We start from the raw sequence: 16,608 nt of genomic DNA, 5'->3' as shown, positions 1-16,608 counted from the left end.
TAAATACATACTTTAAACGAGTAGTGATTAAATTAAAAGATTAAATTAAGTTTTTAAATTAAAAAAACTGATCGTTTCGATCTGCCTAACAATAAGTAGTACCACTGACAAGCCAATAAAATAATGGTTATCATTCGCAAGTTAATAACTGTTAACTAGTTGATATCGCAGTGAACACGCTTTTGTTTTATTCCGAAGGACAAAATAGACTATTGTTTGCAAACACTGTTTAATTAGCTTACTAAAATTATAGCCAATTATAAAAAAAAGGAATGATTTTAAAATAATGCTCTGGCATTCCCTATAAAATTAGTTACAATTTTGTTTCCTGATGATGATCTTTCTTCTTTAAAAAAATATGAGGGCGCTTCCCTCTCCTACCAGTAGCACACAAAATTTTATCAAAAGGCCCTCCAAGTTTGAATCAACGAACAGACCGATCATCTAACTGTGAATACCAGGGAGGATTTACCTGGCATATCGTGTGCCAAACAAATTTCAACCTTAGAGCATTATAAGGCTTAGTGATAACCGACAAAAATACGGTACTAACATTCGTGGACTTTTAGAAGGCGTATGACTCTACATAGATAAACATTATTTAAAATTTTAGAAGAATTTGGCATAGACAGGAAGACCCGCAAAATTACGGAACAAACTTTAACATGTACAACCTCCAAAGTTAAATTCATGGGCGAAATTTCGGAGGCCCTCAGCATCAAGACAAGAGCTAGGCAAGGAGATGAACTATCACCAACGCCTTTTAAGATTGTACTGGAAAAAATAATCAGGGAATGGTGGAAGCAACTAGAAAAGAGAATATCGAAGAAATACGACTAGGACCAAAAGTAAACAATCCAACAATAGAAACGTCAAACAATCTACGTCAAACATAGAAGACGACCGCATAATAATTGAGGAATTACAAGAAACAGCACAAAAACTGTACTACAAATCTCATTCGAAAAAACGTAATATATGTAATGGAAACACAAAAATGAAAAATATCTAGAAAGAAGATATGGCAAGATCAATAAAGTAAACAGCTTCAAGTATATTGGAGAATGGATTCAACCAAACTGACTGGATAAAACGGCAATACAAACACGGATTAAGAAAAGGAAAAAAGCCTACGGAATAACGAAGAACTGGTACCACAAAAAAAGTATGTATAACTAAACTAGCGAAGTTAAAACATTACAACAGTGGCATCAAGCCAGAAGGATTATACGCCGTAGAATATTTATCCATGAACAGAAAAGGCGATGTCGAGGAGATCGAAAAGCGGGAACAAAGAATACTACGGAAAATTTTAGGACCACGGAAAAACAAAGAAGGAGAGTGGCGACTACGGAGCAACGAGGATCTGGAGCTTTACAAGAAAACTGAAACTTTCACAACGACGGCAAGAAAACGAAAGGCTAAATTTTACGGATACCTAAAGACGATGGATACAAACAGGCTGACAAAATTTTGACCATCTTACGGAACTCAGAAGCCCAACAAATTGGGTTAAAGAAATCAGAAGTGATCTGGTGGAAATTGGCATTCTGGAAGAAGAGAGAGCTGACAGGGATTTTTTAGGAATTTCAGGAAAAAAGTAGATATTGGTAGCAATTTCAAGAACAAAAACAGGTCTGCGGGACGGGTTTAAAGCAGAGTGACGAACAGAAGAAGGCTAGTAATGAGCGAATGAAGAAAATCTGGGAAGCAAGAAAGATGAAACTCATAAAGTCAAGGTTAATCACGGTCCAAAGAAAACCTTACTTTTATAATTAAATAACGGTCGGTGAAAATATTTTTTTAAAGGAAAGATAATCATCGGCAAACAGAATTGTAACTAATTTTATAGAGAATGCCAGAGTATTATTTTAAAATATCATTCCTTTTTTCTTATAATTGGCTATAATTTTAGTAGGCTAAATAAACAGTGTTTGCAAACAATAGTCTATTTTGACCTTCGGAATAAAACAAAAGCGTGTTCACTGCGATATCAACTAGTTAACAGTTATTAACTTGCGAATGATAACCATTATTTTATTGGCTTGTCAGTGGTACTACTTATTGTTAGGCAGATCGAAACGATCAGTTTTTTTAATTTAAAAACTTAATTTAATCTTTTAATTTAATCACTACTCGTTTAAAGTATGTATTTAAAAAAATGAGTGATAATATGATAACAATACTAACAGAGGTAAAGATGTGAGATATTAATTTTTTTTATACGATTTAAATAGATAAGGCAAATTTTGATTATTTTTTAATCTAATATTTTTTTAAATTTCCATCATTTTATTGAAGGAAAAATCTTAGATTAAATCACGTAAGTCAACCGCTCTCCAAAATCAACTTCACCTTTAGGCACGATGGAAAAGTCAATCAATCTGATAACTACCCCAGGGGGTAATCTTAAAGCTGAATCCCTCACCGTATGCCGTGCAACTAGGCCTTAGGATTCTGGAAAGCCTAGATCCCCAAGCTCGGAAGTATCGGAGCTTCCTCAAAATCTTCAAAAGTTGTTTCAAAATCTTCAACACAACCTACTGTTTTCCGGCAAATGTTTCAGTGTGTCCTCACCAAGACGAACCCAGACACGGTGATATACACTGATGGATCGAAACAAGACGATACCATTGGTTGTGCTTTTGTTATCAATGAAAGAACTTATATGTTTGGCCTACCCGGTATTACGAGTGTGTTCACCGCTGAACTACTCGCTATAAGAAAGGCTCTAAATATCATTAACCCTAAATATAGAAACATTCTTATATGCAATGACTCGTGTAGTGCTCTCCAAGCGTTAGAATACGTTTATTCCAAACATCCTGTCGTCATTGAAATTTACAATGCAATCGCTGAGTTGAATAATCGCAACATAGAAGTAAGTTTTTGCTGGGTCCCTAGCCACGTAGGGATTCCAGGTAATGAACAAGCAGATTATGCTGCCAAAGAAGCGCGTATTCAACCTCCTTTCACCACCCGAGTTACTACCTCTGATTTTATTAATCGTGTAAAACAAAAACCGAGGGCAAGGTGGCAAAGTGACTGGACGACTACTGTCGATAATAAACTCCGACAGATTAAAGATTCTGTGTTGCCATGGGACTCCTCTTGCAGAAAAACTCGACGTGAATAAATAGTCATCTGCCGATTGCGGATAGGACATACGAGGATCACACACGAGTACCTAATGTCAGGAGGACAAGCACACCTATGCACACGATGTAACAGCCGCATGACTGTGCACCACATACTCATAGACTGCATATGTTATGCAGCGTTGCGTCGTAATAATCTACCCAGAAACATCCGTGGTATCTTGTACAATGATAATGAAATTTTGAACTGAATGTTTCTCTTTCTGCGTAGTACTAGGTAGTGTTATATATATATTTTTTATGCTAGAAGAGATTTTGCTAATTTTTTCCCCTTTCTTTCAATTTTTTTTTTTTTTTTGGTTCTACGTCTTTAATTTTATTATCAGAGTAGGGAGCCTTTTGCACTCCCTATCGCTATCGGAATTAGTTAAGTTTTATATATTTTCCATTTTCTATTATTTTAGCTTTTATATTTTAAAGACTCAGTCTGCGAATATTAGTTTTGAGTTTTATTTCACTTTTTTAACTTTTGTTTTAACTTAGTTTAATTTTAATTTTATTTTTTTATTTTTTATTATGTAGTTTATATTAGTTTTAAACCTTTTTTAGTTTTATTACTTTAGTGTTATTTCACATTTTTATTAAAGAAAATTACGGGCGATGATAACGCACAGGCGTTTTTCGCCCCCAATCAAACAAAGAAAAAAACACCTTCAAACGGTACTTACTAGACCAAAAACTAAGACAAACACTTCTTGGCAACGTTTTAACGTCAACACACTTACACAGAATGGCAAGTTAAAACAACTGACTGATAAACTAGACGCAAGAAATATATAACAGCACTACAAGAAACTCGATTTAGGGACGAACTTCATATGGATAGGAAATTAAAGGATTTACAAAGGAAAAACCAGCCGTCACAAACAGCAGTGGAGTAACCATTTTAGGAACAGCTTTTGCAGTACGAAAAAACATCACAGAAAGCACAATTAATTTTTCCTCTGATCAGAAAGAATTTCAACACTATCCTTCTGGTCAGAAAATAAGGGATAGACCCTCGTAAAGGCACATGCTCTAGTGAATAAGGATAATAGAGCTAACCTAAATGAAGTAGAAGCATTTTGGGAACAATTAGAAGATATTACATCTAAAATTCCATATTACATTACATCAAAATTTTACTTCCGATTTTAATGTCCAAGTAGGAAAAGAATAGAAATTTAGGAACATATTGGGAGACTATTCGGCTACAGAAGAACAAACAAAAACGAGGAAAGACTCATCGCCTTCTGCGAAACCTTTAATCTTAAATTGATAACGCACTTTTAAAATACGCTTAAGAAGACATGGGGCGCCGAATAACAACAATAGGAGAATTTCAAAGTAGACCATGTCGCTATAACCAGGAAAAATCAAAAAGTACTAATAAACACCAGAATTAAAAAAGGACTAAACTTGGATTCAAATCACCACTTAACAATAATTAAATTAAAATTTCAACCCGATAAACCCAAATTTAAATCATTTAAAAACTCATCATTTAAAAGAAGAGTATCTATAAAGAATAAACCAAGCAGAATTAGGAACGGACTGGAACGAGATCAAAAACAATTTTAAAAAAGCAACAGAAGGAATTGCAGAACCTAAAAGAAAGCCCAAATACAGATGGTGGAACGATAAGTGTTACTAGACGCTAAATAAAAGGGCGGAAGCATAGAAACGATGGAAATTCCATAAAACGGGAAAAAATTGAAATAATTTTAAGACACGACTAAAAGACAGGCGAGAACCATCAGAAGAATCAAAAGGCAGCTTGACATCCATTAAATTGGAAAATATTGAAAGACTTCAAGCAGTACAACACTAGGGACTTCTACAATACCTTCAAAGAACTCCAAGGATACCAACCAACGGAACTATGTTTTAAAAGGTGTAATGGAGAATTAGCCTTAAATAATAAAGAAAATTGCAATATTCTAGCTAAATATTTTTAAAATCTATTTAACTGTGAAAGCCCTAAAGAATTATTAAGTTTCGGAACTAAAAATAGACCCAACCCAAACTCAGAACCCCCATAGAACCGGAGATAGAACAGATCATTGAGACACTGAAAACAATAAAACACCTGGAGAAGATGGAATAATGGCGGAAATGTTGAAATGAGGAGAAGGGAAAATAGTAAAGAAGGTGCAACAAATCTGCGAAGAAATTTGGAAAACTGAAAAGATCCCGGATCCTGGGCTTAATCTATTTTGATGTACCAAGTTCGCTACTTTTTTCTGATGTAAATTCAATCTTCCTTTCTCTCGTACTTTAAGCTGAATTTTTGTATCATCGCCGTATATTGAAATTTTGCACCTCACTTCTGCGATATTTGTTCATATTTTAAACGAAACTGGAGAAAATGACAAGGATTTGATTGATTATCAAATCATTTTACTATCAGTTGTACCGAAGAACATAGATCCGGTACCGTTGCTTACCGTTGCAAACAAGTTCTCAATTTTACAGCAAATAGTATAGTATTTAGGTGACATTGTGTGGCGTACGCAAACAATTGGAGATCGGTTAAAGTACGCCACAAACGTTTGAAGTAAACGAAATATAAAATTTCACAATTTTGCATTAATACAGAAATAGTCGTATTATTAAAACATTTTAAAAATTACGACATAAAATGTATATTAATATTCTTTCTTCATCAATTCAAAGATTGGTTTGCACCAACTTTACAGTCGGATCGCTTATGTATATTTTCTTATGTGTGACAGTAGCCGTTATCAATTAAGTCAGAGTGTACTAAAGTAGTAAGAGGTCTTAGTCTTACTATGCGCCTTTTCTTCTCGATGTCTTATTCAGAAATTGAATATTTCTGCTTCAAGATGGTGTCACGTGTGTCTTATTTTTGCCTCGATTGCATCATTTTAGTGTACCTCGTTTTTCTAGATCTTCTTTAATTTTACCACTATTAAAAAACTCTTCGTTGCTGATCATGCCAGTCAACCTTATTTTCACCCTTTTCTACAATACCACATTTGAAAGAATTTAGTCTGCTTTCATTTGCCCTTTCGATCAACTATTTGTAGCTCTACAATGAAAAAACTGGTGTACACGAAAATATAAATGTACATTTTAATTTCCAAATCAATTCTATTTGCTGTCAATAACTTCATTTACCGTTAAACAGTTTTCCTACACAATCTTACAAATTAAAAATCTTTTTTACTTTGTCATCCATTATCACATTTCCTATTTGGATTTTAAAGCTTCCAATACTCCTTCAATTTACAACTCGGCGACACATTTACGCTCATTTAAGAGGTTCTTACGCAAGGGTCTTAACTTTCGTATAGTTAACATTTATTTTCAGTTTATACCACTTGCTCATAACTTTTTCCATTTTGAGCAACCGAGTTGCATGGATATGAAATTAAAAATTTATACCAAACTTCACAAAATTCGGATTTCATGAAATGATAGCTTGACAGTAAAAGTTTTCGTCATTTAATCTATTCACTTTTGAGTACGTTCTTTCGACCTCAATGTTTCCACCGTTTTAGACGTATAGGGAATTTGAGATTTGATGATGAAAATTATTCTTCAATAGCGATTTCCGTAATTTATTTATAATAGGCGAATTATATAATAATTACCGTTTAAAAATATAACAATAATAATGAAATACAACTTTTTCAGGATAGAAGCTCTAAATTTGTCGCCCGCAAAGAAAAAAGTAACTAAGAAATGGTCTTTGTTTAAAACACAGACAGTGGAAAAATTTCAGCGATCAAGATCAAAATCAAATGCGTTTGAACACACAATACAAAGGCCTGAAAGAAGAGACTCATCGATTTATATCAGGCCGCAAAGATTGTTTTCTGAAAGGTTGCCTTCTACTTCTACTCCTGTTAAGGATGAAATAAATAGTAAGTGATTTTTATTATGTTGATTTAAAGTTTATTAGTATGATGTAACCAACTGACACGATAGTTTCGGCAAACTATTTAAAAGATCCCTTAAACATCATAAAATCATTTTGTACGGTGAAAATAATTTTGTACTATCTTTGTAGAAAATGAGTTGCGTAACGTACGAGAATCTGTCTTAGTTCTTTGATAAACCTGAAAAATAAATTTTTCACCTTGATAAACTGGGGAAAAATAAATTTATAACCATTTTCTCAGAACAATATTTCATCCAGATATTATCAATTAAACAAAACTTATCACATTAATTAATATTAATGTTATTAAACAACTAAAGATATTATCAATTAAACAACTCAGTAACTTATCACCTAGACCTTGAGTGAATGTTTCATAAGTTTTTTGTTTTTTTTTCATAGCATTATTTAAACAAAAAGTCATTGACAAAAAAATTACTGAAATCTCATTTCTTAAAATTATTCTGCAAATGATAGCCAGTCAAAAATTTTAACAAATATTTCATTTGTACTGTGAATTCGGTTCACCTCCTTTTCACAGATTGTCCAAGATTTACTATTGTGTAATGTTGAGACTACCATAAGATTATGAAATTTATGTTATGAACACAAATTTAATTTGTGTTCTTTGTAGTCTGACCACCTAAAGTCCTGTTTCTGCTACACTTTCTTGAGAAATGGTTGTGATTATTATTATTCAAAGTGACTAACACTTTCTAACTGGAAAATTTTTTTATTAATTAGAAAAATAATTTTTTGATCTGTAATAAGTGTACAAACATTTGAGGAGCTTGATGTATCTCTCAAAACACATTCTTCTGTAGTATAGAAAAATAAAGGTAAGAATAGCTTAAGTTTTGTGATTTTGGTAGACCATTCCATTTTCACAAAATATTAAAAATAAGGCAGCTAATAACAGCATGTTTAAGCTTTATGTGAATAGACCGTATGCATGTGTGGCCTTTTGTAGGAGTACATCAATATTACTTATAATTTTATCTTCATAACAAATTAGAAAATAAAATTAATAAGATAAAAAATAAATACATATTAGCTATGTGTGTATTATTGTCATTTATAGAAGGGTTGTTATCAGTTAAGTGGACTATACTGATGGTAGCTAATATGAGAGCAAGTTGTGACACACACAGGAAAAAGCAAGATGATTAGCAAGTAAATAACAGTATACTTAATAGAACAATTGCACTTGATAGTAGACAACTGTGCTAACTGAAGCAATGGTTGTGATATACATGTAAATTATTTCCCTTGTGTTTCCTTTTACTTACTTCCTTTCTTAACACTCCAGCATACTGAAATTTAGAACTAGTTGTTAAAATATGTTAAAATATACATATGTAATACACATACAAATAAACAAACACACACACGCACACACCAAAAAAACAACAAAGAGAATAAAAAAAGAACTAAAAAAACATTTACAACTGTGTGCATTTTATTGTGCTTGTTTTTCTATTTACAACAACTGTAAATGTTACAATTGTGAACATCAACCTCAATAAGGTTCACAAATACTTTTTATTAACAAAGAAATGTTTGTTAAATGAAACGTCATTTAACAGAATAAATTAGCTTTCATGAAACCTTATTTATTTGTGTTTTTCTCTAGAGAAACACAAATGAGGTCAACAAAATATGTTGTTGTCTAGGTTTATTAACTCATGCCAAACAAAATTGTATATGTATGTGTGCGAGTGGTATTGTGCAATGGCTAATGAGCTAATAGTTGTCACAGCATAAACATGTCACACCATGTAAAAATCATTTTTGTAAATATATGTAAATAAGAATGCCATTATTATAAATATATATATAATATTTGAACTGTCTACATCTTTGTATCTGAAAGAAAGGTTGATGTTCACAAATACTCTTTATTAACAAAGAAATATTTTCTGATTAAAATTTTATTGAACAGAATAAATTAGCTTTCTTGAAACCTTTCATAAATTAAACAGTAACTAGGATCTCGTCCACTTGTATTTATAATCTTATTACAGTCTGGAATAGAAGTAAGACACTTTTTTTGGAAGCAAATCTTCAGTTAGTCCATATTCTTATACAGCAATTAAAATCTCAGTTAAAAGCTTAACAAAAAAGCAGAAGATTAAATATATTACTGGCAAAATAGTAAAAGTGTTCTGGACACTTTTAACTAGTGGTTAATAGTGTCTTTTTTGCCTTTTATTTAAAGATAAAAATACATGATACTTATAATACCTATAATAGGTATTATTATATGTAATATAGGTAATATTTTCTCTTTTTACTTCATAACCTATTACATTTTTTATGTAACAACTAATGCTAGATTTAAGAACTAAGAGCAGTAGTTGACAATGACCAGTATTAAAGAGATTGAATAACAAGATAAGCATCATCTTCTCATCTGATCAGTTCATTGACCTTAACTGGATAACAAAGAAAAGTTATGTTTTGCTTTATGATTTGAAATACTGTAGATCCATCCATTGCCTCATAATTTTCTAATACTATGTCATGTTTTCTTTGAATTCAACATAAATATATATATAACAAAAACACTTTTACTATTTTGCCAGTAATATATTTAATCTTCTGTTTTTTGTAAGTTTTTAACAAGGATTTTAATTGCTGTATATATATATATATATATATACACACCCCAATAACAACACATCGACAACCACAAGTAAAATGCCCGCAAAGAGACAACAAAACACGCAAACCAGTTCCAACACGCCCCACATCCACGCAACAGCCATAATGCACAAACATCACAATACAGTTCATCAATATATATATATATATATATATATATATATATATATATATATGTATGTATGTATTCACACATACAAAAACAGAATTTTAAAATATTTTTATCATTCCTAAAAAAAATTCTTTTTTTTAAAAAACTAGTTAGTTTTTAAAGTCCTAAAAAAACTTTTATTCCTATTTTTCATCATATTTTTATTAAAATAAAACTTAATATTTAACCTGTAAAATGCAAATATATTAGTAAATTAACTACCTTTTTTGTTAATGAGGTGGAGGAACCCCATTTATGGGTGCCACGGCAGTGTCGATCTTGCTAACAGGTTTCACAAGAAGTTAAATGCATATGTGTACCTGTGCACTACCGACTAAACCTCCACTCCAGGGTAATTACCCCTCCTGGAAACCGCTAAACTGGCATTACTTCAGGAGGGGGGTAAACATCCACACACATAATCAGACACCACTAACAATAAAGTAGCACCAAAATATACACACCCCAAGAATAACACATCACAACACAAGACAACCACAAGTAAAATGCCCGCAAAGACACAATAAAGCACGCACACCGGTTCTAACACGCCCTACATCCACCCAACAGCCATAACGCACAAACATCACAATACAGCAGACACAGCCAATCACCACAAACACACTCGCCTCACAACTTACAGACAAGCACACCCAACAAAAAGGACACAAAACACCACTTAACAATATGTTATGACATTCTCTGAAGCAACGAGCATGCCATCAGGCACCAAAACAGTGTGTCCACAGCTTCATCGCACCAAGGTGACCTCCACGTGTTTGGGAGATCCCTTAGACATCAGCCGCAGGTCTATTTGGTCCAGCACCCTCCGATTTCTTCTTCTTGCATGGGACTCCTCAGCTGCATGTAGCTTTCCCATAACTTTTATAACAAAGTCCTCAATCCTCAATAGCTTTCCAGTCTTCCTCACCCTAAATCAGGATCTGCTGAGTTTCATCCAGTCTAAACATGCACCGTGGCTCAGTTTGTCTAGCATTTCCCTCCATTTCTTCCTTGAAGCATGGGCAGCAAAAACAGATGTGCTCTGATGTCTCCATCACCTCACACTCAGGGACACATGTCTGCAAAGTCCAGTCCAAACCTATAAAGGTAAGATCTGAAGCCACCATAGCCCACCAGGAATTGAGTGAGTAAGGCTATATCCCAGTGAGCCATGCAATCTTCCACACCAGCTCCTCAAATCTCCTATTATTTGGTGAGTCCATCAGCCCTTAATGTCACAGTCCCATCTCTCCTGCCACTGTGCCATTAACTGCAAAGACAGTGTCGGTCTTGCTAACAGGTTTCGGAAGAAATTAAGATCATATGTAAGATCAATTACATGCTTCCTCTCATCAAGGTGATAAATTATTAGGCTGTCTTAACCTCATTCTTTGTGTCAACACCAAATTGATGGTCATATGTCCTGCCAGCACTCGCTGTCTCTAAGGAAACTGTCTGATAAACAGAAATCAAATGAAAACAGCACCTTCTGTGAAAGGACTCCAATTTCCCTTCAGTCATTTGACTGGTTTGATGCAGCTCTCCAAGATTCCCTTTCTAGTGCTAGTAGTTTCATTTCAGTATACCCACTACATCCTACATCCCTAACAATTTGTTTTACATATTCCAAACGTGGCCTGCCTACACAATTTTTTCCTTATACCTGTCCTTCCAATATTAAAGCGACTATTCCAGGATGCCTTAGTATGTGGCCTATAAGTCTGTCTCTTCTTTTAACTATATTTTTCCAAATGCTTCTTTCTTCATCTATTTGCCGCAATACCTCTTCATTTGTCACTTTATCCACCCATCTGATTTTTAACATTCTCCTATAGCACCACATTTCAAAAGCTTCTCAGATATTCCGATTGTCCAAGTTTCATTTCCATATAAAGCGACACTCCAAACATATACTTTCAAAATCTTTTCCTGACATTTAAATTAATTTTTGATGTAAACAAATTATATTTCTTACTGAAGGCTCGTTTCGCTTGTGCTATTCGGCATTTTATATCGCTCCTGCTTCGTCCATCTTTAGTAATTCTACTTCCCAAATAACAAAATTCTTCTACCTCCATAATCTTTTCTCCTCCTATTTTCACATTCAGTGGTCCATCTTTGTTATTTCTACTACATTTCATTACTTTTTTTTTATTCTTGTTTATTTTCATGCAATAATTCTTGCGTAGGACTCGGCTAGAATTACTATATCATCAGCAAATCGTAGCATCTTTATCTTTTCACCTTGTACTGTTACTCCGAATCTAAATTGTTCTTTAACATCATTAACTGCTAGTTCCATGTAAAGGTTAAAAAGTAACGGTGATAGGGAACATCCTTGTCAGACTCCCTTTCTTATTACGGCTTCTTTCTTATGTTCTTCAATTGTTACTGTTGCTGTTTGGTTCCTGTACATGTTAGCAATTGTTCTTCTATCTCTGTATTTGAACCCTAATTTTTTTAAAATGCTGAACATTTTATTACAGTCTATGTTATCAAATGCCTTTTCCAGGCCTATAAACGCCAAGTATCTTGGTTTGTTTTTCTTTAATCTTCCTTCTACTATTAATCTGAGGCCTAAAATTGCTTCTCTTGTCCCTATACTTTTCCTGAAACCAAATTGGTCTTCTCCTAACACTTCTTCCACTCTCCTCTCAATTCTTCTCTATAGAATTCTAGTTCAAATTTTTGATGCATGACTAGTTAAACTAATTGTTCTGTATTCTTCACATTTATCTGCCACTGCTTTCTTTGGTATCATGACTATAACACTTTTTTTGAAGTCTGACGGAAATTCCCCTTTTTAATAAATATTACACACCAGTTTGTATAATCTATCAATCGCTTCCTCACCTGCACTGCGCAGTAATTCTACAGGTATTCCGTCTATTCCAGGAGCCTTTCTGCCATTTAAATCTTTTAATGCTCTCTTAAATTCAGATCTCAGTATTGTTTCTCCCATTTCATCCTCCTCAACTTCCTCTTCTTCCTCTATAACACCATTTTCTAATTCATTTCCTCCGTATAACTCTTCAATATATTCCACCCATCTATCGAATTTACCTTTCGTATTATATATTGGTGTACCATCTTTGTTTAACACATTATTAGATTTTAATTTATGTACCACAAAATTTTCCTTAACTTTCCTGTATGCTCCGTCTATTTTACCAATGTTCATTTCTCTTTCCACTTCTGAACACTTTTCTTTAATCCACTCTTCTTTTGCCAGTTTGGACTTCCTGTTTATAGCATTTCTTAATTGCCGATAGTTCCTTTTACTTTCTTCATCACTAGCATTCTTATATTTTCTACGTTCATCCATCAGCTGCAATATATCGTCTGAAACCCAAGGTTTTCTACCAGTTCTCTTTATTTCGCCTAAGTTTGCTTCTGCTGATTTAAGAATTTCCTTTTTAACATTCTCCCATTCTTCTTCTACATTTTCTACCTTATCTTTTTTACTTAGACCTCTTACAATGTCCTCCTCAAAAATCTTCTTTACCTCCTCTTCCTCAAACTTCTCTAAATTCCACAGATTCATCTGACAACTTTTCTTCAGGTTTTTAAACCCCAATCTACATTTCATTATCACCAAATTATGGTCGCCATCAATGTCTGCTCCAGGATAATTTCCCTTTATACTTTCCATATTCAGCCACTCCTGCGCACAGCCAGCTCCATACACTAGAGTAGAGTATCCACTCCGCCACTCTGACTAGCAATCTCCTATGTTGATGGAGTGGGCGGCCCCTGTTCAGAAGGAGGCTGGCAACCAACCGCAGCACCGTTTCTGCCTTCCCATTTGCCTCGATGGCATGGACTTCAAACCTCAAGGACACCTCTCTGTGGTGTTGTAATTCTGTGTACCAAAAAAATGGCAATGTACTAAAGAGTATAAAACCAAGTTAGGTCAAGAACATCGGGTTCATCCTCTAAAGTTGTGCTTCAAAATTCAAAATTTTATATCAGAACGCTTAAGTGGCCACTAATAAGGAGGATGAGTTGACGATAGTGTACCAAGAGTTTCAGCTAGACGTATTTGTAATTTAAGAACATGGCTTTACATCAGAAACCATTCAATTCTTCAAAATTCCAAATTACAATTTAACAGAGGTTTTTTGGTTGACAAAATCACCAAAGGGGACGTGTGGCAATTTTTCTAAAACACTTATTAAAATCCGAACCATTGAAAATCTACTACTCAATCAACCTTGATTTTGAGGTACGTGCAGTTAAAATCCAAACTAAGATGCATGAAAAAGTTATAATAGTGGGTTTGTATAGATCTCCAAACCAACTATCACACAATTTTTTTTTGTTGATGAATTCAAATCTTTTCTTAACATTCTCACTTTGAAAGAAATAAATTCATTTTAATAGGTTTTATTGTTTTATTTATATAAACACCCAAAATGAATGATTCAAACATTTTTTCAGAAATTACAGAAAGATCTTCAAAAAGGTTATTCGTGCGGCTAAATCCTACGATATTAATAATAAATCACTAACGATAGCAAACTTTTCTTCAAAAACGCATGGCAAATTATTCATCATAACACAAAGAAAAAACCAATCAAAAAGTCAGAATCCAGTTTATTTTGCCTCGGTCGCTTCAGGTGATTTGACGTTCAGTGGGCCTTGCCACAATTTAGCTAATGTTATACAACCAATTGCTTCCATGGCTTTTATACCTGTTGATGAGGCGAAAGTGGCAAGTTTCATTTGAAAACTGATTCCTAAAAAGACATGTGACATTGATGGCATGTCTGTGTGGTTGCTAAAGCAGTGGCGGTGGGCATATCATAAAACCACTTACAGAGATCATTAATTTATCCTTTGTAACCCACATCAAACTAGTAACTACCGCCCTATTTCCATTCTTCCAGTTCTGAATAAGATTTATGAAAATCTCTTCTTAGAGAGACTTCTCAGCTTTCTAGAAAGATTTAACATTCTTGCTTCGGAGCAATTTGATTTTACGAAAAATAAAAGCACAATTTATGTTGTAGCAAATTTTATTGATGGCATTGTCAGGGGGTTGGACGGGCGAAAACATGTGCTCGGCATATTCCTTGACTTTTCCAAAACACTTGACTGTGTGCATCATGAGATATTGCTGCACCAGTTAGAACCATGTGGTGTGTGGGGTTTGCTACATAAATGGGTGACTTCTTTACCTCCAGACCAGATCTCAGTGAGAGATAACATTGAGTCCAGATCTCAGGTGCCATATCTAACAGAGTAAGATTAACCCATGGGGTCCCCCAGAGATCAATCCTGGGGTCAGTTCTGTTCCTAATTTATGTCAACAACCTGAACATTTGTCCAGTATAGAGATGTGATTCAGTATGCTGATGACACGACTCTCTGCTTTAGAGATAAATCTTTGTCATTTGGAGATCAAAACTTTCATTGAACTAAATCAGTTGAATTATTGATTGAACACTTTACAGAAATGAACTTAAGGACCAATAAATCAAGTTGAACGTTATTAAATTTTGTCTCAAAGCATGAGCATGACAGGAAATCTTTCGTAATGGTTGATGATGAACTCTTGGAGGAATCTGAATCTGCCAGATTCCTGGGTATGCACCTTGATCAAGGGCTGATCTGGGATAAACACATAAATCATGTTTGCACTAAGGTTTCATCAGGTATCTTTGCTCTGTGTAAACTAGTGTCTACTCTTCAGATCTTTTGAAAATGGCTTACTATGGGCTAATATTTCCACACTTGTCCTACAGGATTTGAATTTGGGGATACTGTGGTGGGAGCTTGCTGAGTAGGGTGTTTCAGAAGAAAAGCTGTTAGTGATTATGAAATTAAAATTCAGAGTCATGTAGGGCTCTGATTTTGCTCTGTCTTTGTATCATGGATGCTGTGGTGTATTGCCGTTCGAAATGCAATTTAGTGCGGAACGGAGATGTACATCTACGATACCAGAGGAAGGCACAACTTGCGTGCCCAACAGCACAGAACAGTGGCTTTCAAACGTTTGCCGTTGCAAGTTGGTGTAAGATTAATTAATAGGGTCCCAGAAGAATTCAAACAAATTCCCATTCTGAGTCGGTTTAAATCTCGACTAAGACGCTGGTGTCTAAGGCGTTCTACTCTGTTGACGAGTTCATGGATGGTTGTTGGGATAATTAATAAAAATTTTTATAAGTACAGACCCTGATGTCAAAAGATGTAAATTGTGCATGAAAATGATAAGTTTTTATGTTTGAATGGAGCGACTGAATGGATAGAAAGGACTTGAAAATTTTTCTTAAAAATTTTAATCATTTCGGTAGACTTTCAACCAGATTTTCTAGTTATTCATTGTTGACGACTGTCCTCCGTCAAAGCCACATTACTGACTAGTAACGAGGGGGGGGGTGTAGCGACCTGACAAGAGTGGTGTAGCGAGCCGCCACCTTTACCACAAGATTCGGGAACCAGTCCGATCCTGGCACCTTATCCATTGGAATTTTCGACGCCATGAACTCCTCCTTATTGGTGAAGGGAGGCGGAAGTTCCGTCTCTTCCCTGTCATCCACCGCTAACTCTTCTCTGTGGGGGAGTAGCCCCTCTATGATATGCTGCACTTCTGGGTTTCGGGTTACAGGTATCCTAGGTCTTAAGGTCATCCGAACTAAGATCCTATATGGCCTCCCCCACGGATCATCTCCACCTCCTAAATGAGTTGCTTCCAGGCTCTTCGTTTAGACTCACGAATAAGTCCAGCAAGCTTCTTCCTGCAC

General features: G+C 34.5%; 1 protein-coding gene across 1 annotated transcript in view; it reads left to right on the top strand.

Annotated features, from left to right (window-relative positions):
* The window catches only part of LOC142331995 (uncharacterized), a 40,461-nt gene that overhangs the window by 6,230 nt on the left and 17,623 nt on the right, over positions 1 to 16,608 (top strand). Inside the window, exon 2 of the mRNA XM_075378050.1 lies at positions 6,798 to 7,027. Coding sequence (XP_075234165.1) covers positions 6,798 to 7,027 — 230 coding nt within the window. The remainder of the gene's footprint in view (positions 1 to 6,797; positions 7,028 to 16,608) is intronic.

This window comes from Lycorma delicatula, chromosome 1 (assembly GCF_047948215.1).
Source record: "Lycorma delicatula isolate Av1 chromosome 1, ASM4794821v1, whole genome shotgun sequence".
Lineage (NCBI taxonomy): Eukaryota > Metazoa > Arthropoda > Insecta > Hemiptera > Fulgoridae > Lycorma > Lycorma delicatula.
The sequence above is the reverse complement of the archived record's forward strand: the minus strand, read 5'-3'. Positions and strand labels throughout refer to the sequence as shown.